The 7,150-nt window shown below is 34.3% G+C and overlaps 1 protein-coding gene across 2 annotated transcripts; it reads left to right on the forward strand.

Moving 5' to 3' along the window:
• Positions 1-14: 14 nt before the first annotated feature.
• Positions 15-6,423, forward strand: LOC114288726 (B3 domain-containing protein Os01g0234100). Of its 2 annotated transcripts, none has more exons than XM_028232317.2 (8): positions 15-1,901; positions 2,017-2,091; positions 3,893-3,924; positions 4,049-4,211; positions 4,300-4,506; positions 5,432-5,522; positions 5,633-5,779; positions 5,869-6,423. In XM_028232317.2, the coding sequence occupies exons 1-8, from the start codon at positions 1,797-1,799 to the stop codon at positions 5,982-5,984; spliced, it is 936 nt and encodes a 311-aa protein (XP_028088118.2). In that variant the 5' UTR covers positions 15-1,796; the 3' UTR covers positions 5,985-6,423. The 2 variants fall into 2 exon arrangements, with proteins under 2 accessions (XP_028088118.2, XP_082770143.1); XM_082914017.1 differs by having other exon boundaries at positions 1,676-1,867; positions 2,016-2,091.
• The last annotated feature ends 727 nt before the right edge of the window (positions 6,424-7,150 follow it).

Genomic DNA, 7,150 nt, shown 5'->3' on the forward strand with positions numbered 1-7,150 from the left:
GTTTCTTGGAAACCAAACAAATTATCAACTAACTTGAATAAAATAGTAATGATAGTAAATTTACCCCCTTCAACTGTGATAATGGCCTGTGCAATGTGTGGACGAGCAAAGCCCTGAATTGGTTGTGGATGTCCAAGTTTAAAGAAATGGTATAAGTAATCGATGAAGCATATCGCATTCAAGGATCGCATTCTCCATTATAGAGCATTCAGTATCTGAAGGTCCACTATGACTTCTTAGTAGTAGAGTTCTCCTTAATCATCTTATGACTTCTCAGTAGCAGAGTTCACTGAGGCATTTTGTCAAACAGGTAGAGGGCAAAACCGGCAAACACTTTGGTTCACTCTGGTTGCACAGGGAACTCCCCACCTTGTCGCATAAACACGCCTTACGTTTGTCTTGCTAGAAGATTCAAAAAAGTTAGTGACGGTTCAGTTCGGAGAACTTTGTGACAACGGTGAGCGGCGACGAAGTGAAGAGCGGCGGAGAGCGACTAAGCGATCTAGGGTTTCTCTCTCTTTCACACGTCTTCTCTCTCTCTCTATCAATTAGCACTATTTTGGTTCTCTTTCTCGCATATCTTCTCTCTCTCTTAGTCAAATTTCTTTGTGATATATGAGTGTAGAATTGAGGAACCTTAGACATCATAAAATAATATTATGGATCTCATAACTAAAAATGGGAGAGGGACTTTAGACTAATTTTTCCTTTATAATTTGTATAATAAATGTGGTCAATAATAATGACATAACATTAGTTAGTAAACTAATGTGTACACTAATTGGTGTATATAACACCACTGTAGCATTAAAAGATAAAAAGCTTCATTTAGACTTATTGCATTAAACTTCAAATTATTTGGCCCTACCTTAAAAACAATCTGGTAAAAAATATGTAATTTGAATACAAATTTTGAATTTCAATTTTTATATATATATATATATATACTTACAAAACACAAGTTTTAATTAATTCAAATCAATAAAATTCATAAATTTAGGATGAATCAATACATATTTTAAATTAAAATTTGGAAAATTTTTCATAAATCTCTTTTACTTATTTATGTTCTATTTAGTCCATATTATTTTTTTATATTCTAATAAGTCTTATGCGTGACATAGTTATCAAAATACCTCTAATAATATTCACATTTACAGTGTGAATATTTCATGATATGAATGTTTATACCGTCAATGTAAATATTCACATCGTCACTGTGAATGTTCACACCATCAATATGAATGTTACATGTTAATGTGAATGTTTACACTTTCAATGTAAACATTCACATTGTAAAATATGAATGTTTACATCACCAAATTTTTAACCACTCAAAAAATATTTGTAAGGATAGAAATGTCCATAATATACTTTAAATATAAAAATTAAAATTTAATAGATCAAATGTTCAAATAATAAAATTTATTAAAATATATAAATATCTTATAAATTAATTAAGATACAGATACTTGAAATTTTTTTTTCTAATAAATCTCTCTTAAAATTTTAAGAAATTGTATAAACAAATTTAAAATTATAGATCTTATAGCAGGAAAGGTGGGCTCCAATTGGATCCTACAGCAAAAAGGAAGAAAAAAAAAATTAAATTGAAAAAGAAAAACAAAACGGTCAAAATTTACAACTAATTTTCGGCTGCCCCGGATTCGCCTGTCTCTGTCCAGCATCAGGGTCTACTTCACATCTCTGTCTTTTGTCTTCTCTCTCTCTCTCTCTACACCTACACGCCAGTGAGGAGGGGGAGAGAGGAGGGGGAGAGAGAGAGCGCTTTGAAGATGAAACTCAAGCAGCAACTGCAGGAGGAGGAGGAAACCCAAGTTTTGGAAGCTGAAGAACAAGAAAACCCGGAAAAGTTCATGGCTTTTTCTAGAGAAAACCCGGTTGATTCATCGCCCATGTTCTCTTTTTTTCTTCTTCTTGATTTGTATGTTTTTGTATGTGGGTATGTTTCTTTTTTTGTTCTGATCATCAAGAATGTGTTTTGTTCACTTGCAGAGGTCACCATTGAAGAAGATCAAGAAAAAGTTAGTCCCAAAAAAGCCTAAGAGTGTCAAATCTAAGCCCAAGCAAGTGAGAACTTATTCTCCTTTTAGGGAAAGTTAAGATTGCTGTCATTATTGTAGATTGAAACGTTGTTTGTTGATTTTTGGTGATTTTCTCGCTTCGGTGTCGTCGTCGTCCAGGTTTCTTGCTTTGTTTTTCCATGGTTGTTATATGTGCACATATATGCAATGTGAAATTTGATGGGAAACCCAAAATTGGAATTTGGAAACCCTGATCATTTGCCGTACTCCACACCGGCTTAACTTACCAATTAAGATTAGTAATTCATTTTCAAATCTTGTTGTGGTCATTCTCGAATCTTTATATGCTAGTTTAGTTATTGGATCAGGTGATTCAGACTTGTCGAAGCTTTGTGTTTATAAGATTGTTAACATATGTAGTCTGAAATTTGATGGGAACTCCAAAAGTTGAAACCCTAGTCGTTTTGTGATACTTAAAACGGTGCTTAACTTGCCAATTAAGATTAATATTTCACTTTCAAATCTCATTGCGCTTGTTCTTGATTCTTTAGAAGCTAGATTAGTTTTTGGATTCGATGATTCAGATCTTGTCGAATGACTATTTGCTTAAGCTATTTTAATTATTCATTTATTGAGGATGCCTCGTGGAAATTGAATATTTATATACTTGACAAATTGTTATGAGTGTTATATGAGTGCCATCTTCGGTTAGTTGCGATGCTGGATTTTAAATTGAATAGGTAATCCAAACCTTGCTTAACATACCGATTAAGATTAGTAATTAACTTTCTAATCTTGTTATGCTTGTTCTTGATTCTTTATAAGCTCGTTTAATTACTGGATCAGATGATTCAGATCTTGTCAAAGGACAATTTGCTTAAGCTATATTCTCTTATTCATTTATTGGGGGTGCCCCCATAGAAATTGAATAGCTACATAGTCAACAAATTATTATGGATGCTATATAATTGGTTGTGATGCATTGAGTGGTACACGGACAATGCATTGAGTGGTACACGGACAATGCTAGATTGGTATTATAAGCCTTGTAAGGGTTTGGCTTGGTTAAAGAGGAAGAGACGTTCTCTTGTGAAATTGATAGAGATTAACATAAACGTTTAGCTTGAGACCAGGAAGCTATTAACTGAAGTTGAAAGTTTTATTCTTAGAATAATTCAAAGAAGGGTGGAGAGGTAAATGATTGAAGAAATTGCACTTAATGACAAGTTTCTCAAGCACACAGGAATGGAACATGAATGCGTGCACACGTGCAAACAACATGCACGTGTCTACATGCTTACATGTGCACACACAAAGTGAGATAGAAACAGATCGAGAAGGTGATTAATGTGGGAGAACTTCTTTGTTAAGTTAGGGGCCTGATATCTCATAAAATGAAGCACAACATAATATGTGACATAAGACGGGGTAGAGAGATTAGAGTATTTTGAACAGGGAATGCTTTTTCTCGAAATAATTAAAGTTGAAATGAATGAAGCCTATACATTTGTGTTGGTTGTTTCCATTTCATGTGTTGGCTCCGTTGTACAGAGAAATAAGTACTTACCTATAAAGCGTGATTGCACACCTCAATATTGATCATAATTTCAAGCAGAAATTGATTACCAGATTTATTTCACCTCTGTGTTTCGCTTCCCATGTGTATTAGGACACTATATTTAAAACTTTACATGCCACATAGGAAACCACATAGGAGGTGAAAAGTTTGGTGAAGTAAAAATGTGATAAATGGCTGCCCTATTTCAAGCATACCCAAAATGATTCAAAAGGTGCAAGCAATGATGACCTAATGAACTAATGGGAAAATGTTTTGTATTCTTGAGCAGGTAATATCAGATGATCTCGGAAAATCTGGAAGGTCAGTAATTTTATTTGAATGGTTGTTCAGTTCTTTTGTCCTTTTATGTATATTTAGAGGAAAAAAGCTGGATATTTGTATTATCTTCTAACAATGATGCCTCGCCTCTGTGATCTACTTAAAGCTGTAAAAAGAAGAGGACAAGGATTGAAGACTTGTATGACAATGATGAAGCCAAGTGTTCTGTTATGGAGCGTGCAGATGAGGTTCTGGAAAATGTAGCAGATGAATACCCTAGCTTTATTAAGTGTATGCTTCCCTCGAATGTCACTCATGGATTTTGGCTGGTAAGCCTGAACTTTTGTTCAATGTTGTAGTCCTTGACGTAATTTTGGAGTGCCAGACAGTAGTTTGGGCTAACTTCTCTTGCGGCAGATTCTTCCTAAAAAATTCTGCAATTTGCATTTGCCAATGCATGATACAACAGTCATTTTGGTGGATGAATGTGGGAAAGAGTATGAAGCGAATTTTTTAGTGGAAAGGCATGGACTGAGCGGTGGATGGAGGGGTTTCTCCTTGGCTCATAGACTACTTAAAGGAGATATTTTGGTCTTCCATTTGATCAAGCCTTGCACATTAAAGGTAATCGTTTTAACTTTTGTTGATGTTCTTATGATGCTTATGTTCTAAGAAGCACCGACACTTCAAGTGATGTAGGGTGTTGGACACCGGGACACGTATGGGACACGCCACATGACATGTCCCTTTATTTAATTAATTTGTTTTCAGGGAACACGCCGGGGACACACTGACTAGTTTCCTCCCCCTCCCCCTCCCCCTCCCACTCTTTCTTTAGTGCTTTTTGATGGACTTTTTTTTTTTTTTAACGGTTTGATGGATGTTAAATGCTGAATGTTTATTACGTTTTGCTTAAATTTAAATACTTAATAGATCATCCATAAAAAAGTTAAGTGTTAATTTGAAAGTGTTTTTTTTTTTATGTTTATAAAAATATCGAATTAGTTTTAGTTTTTGTTAATTTTGATTGTTTGTGAATATAATATTAATCTACATAGAAAGTTTAGAAATGAAGATGCTGGTGAAACTGTTAGTACAGTTGCTGTATTCGGTCTGTGGCCTATATAAATAAATAAATTAATTAAAAAGTAGGATAATCATTTTAGTTAATCAAATTGAATAAAAGAGAGATGACAGAGATACAAAGACCTGTGTAAGTTATTGATTATTGATTATAAAGAGTTTGTCTTGCTTTAAGACTGGTTGGGTTGTAATAGTTGATTTTGTTGTTTGTATCTTCTGGTTACCACCCCCAAAAAAGGAAGAATTGGATAGTTTCATACATTGCCAAGTTCACAAGTTTTGATTTACTTGACACATGCATGGAGAATTGAAGAACATTGCCATTCTTCGGAAGAATAATGGCCTTAGCAAGGAATCCCGGCAATCATTCTTGTTGAAATGGCACAAAAGTATGATGCAATTCTTGCTAGTTTACTGCATGAAGTTGCTCTGATTGTCTGCCTGTTATTTCCCTCTCCCTCTCTAGGTGCACATAGTGAGAGTATATGGTTTAGATGAAGTAGATGCCGCTCTTTGCCTTCTGAATTTAGTTACACATGCAAAAAGAACATACTCTAGTAAGTCTTTTTCCTGCTCTGCTTTTTATTTGTAAAAGATACCCCCCAAAACTTTGTTTATCCTAATCTCAATATTCTCATTATTTGGAACTCATGAAAATGTTCTGCAGATAAGAATTGCCAGACTCGGAAAAAAGCAAAGAAGTGTGTGGAGCCTCTTCTGCTAGATATTCATCGAAAAGATATTAAAACAACTGGGCTTGTAACAAATCAGTACGAAACTAACAGTGACGATTTTGGCTCTGAAGTTTTGGAAGGTAAAAGACTTTTAGAATCTGCTGTTTATTTGAAGAAAAAGCAAAATTGAGAGTTAACAGTAATATCTGTGAATGTTTTTGATTTGTAGGTTCTGAAATCTCTGACCATCAAGCCAATGAATCAAGCTATAGTCAAAATCCAATTCTGCATGACCATCTTCTCAAGGGCACCAAGTGTAGGTTCACTACCGGAAAAGTAACCTAGTTTATTGGCAGTCCATGCCATTGGAGCTGACAAGCTTATCACTTCCCAGCTTGCAAGTTGAGACGTGACTTGGCAAACCTTTGAGGAACAGCTTTTCAGCCTTGTTTGTGGAACAGCAAAAAGGGTCAAACAGGAGGTGGAGAGAAACTGGACTATAGCACCGAAAGACTTGATGCTGAGACCGAGGCTCTGGATGTGAATGCCAGTAGTGCATGATCTTGGGTTTTTTTTTTTTTAAGTGGTTTTGCTGAGTGTGGCAAGTATAGTTATGTTGTGGATTTATACAAAAATCAACATCATTTTATTTTCTGGAAGAAGAGTTGTGCTATAATAACTCGGGTTTTGTATCAGTTTGTTTGCAATAGACTAGCAAATGAACAAACTAATTATGGCCGAGCTATGCGCCAGGTACCATTTTGCCAATCATTTTTTCATTCAAGTTTGAGAGGGTCATTGGGACTGGGATGTAGGATTTTTAAAGATATCGATCTCAACCTATGAAATTTTAAATATCATTTAATTTGTTACTATATAACATGAAATATAAGATTCACTAAATAAATATACTCGTGGCATGATATTAAAAAATTTGATCCCCCCATTATTATTGATGAGAAAACTTGGAGTGATAGAAGTATTACAATGCTAAAAGATTTTGACAAATTTAAATCAGAGCTTTTCGTATAGTAAAAGTTATTATACTCGAATAAAACAAAAAACAGCTATTGCTAAAATTTATTTTGCTGCTTCCAGATTAATTGACAGCATCCTCTATGTGGACAAAATTTTACAAAAAAAATTATGTCTACGTAATTTTCTTCTTATTATTTTACGTACACGTATATAGGCGTAAATTCTACACCATGTGAGCATGGTGTGTATGTAAAAAGATGTGTAAAAAATAAGATAAACTCAACATTATTACTGTTTTTATATCTAAATAAACACAGAGAGAGAGAGAGAGAGAGAGAGAGAGGGGTGTATGGACACTCCCTCCATGGATGTGTTTTTGGATGTAAAAATAAATTTGTTACCATGTGTTGGCTTTTTTGATTTTTGAAGGTTAATAATGTAAATTTAAATGTGCTAGCAAGAATTAATCAGTTTTTACAAAATATTAATTGCTAACCAATTATCAGACGATTGTGTTAGATCTTTCAACCTCA

The sequence above is a fragment of the Camellia sinensis genome, chromosome 2 (assembly GCF_055761805.1).
Source record: "Camellia sinensis isolate YWXY chromosome 2, ASM5576180v1, whole genome shotgun sequence".
Taxonomy (NCBI): Eukaryota; Viridiplantae; Streptophyta; class Magnoliopsida; order Ericales; family Theaceae; genus Camellia; species Camellia sinensis.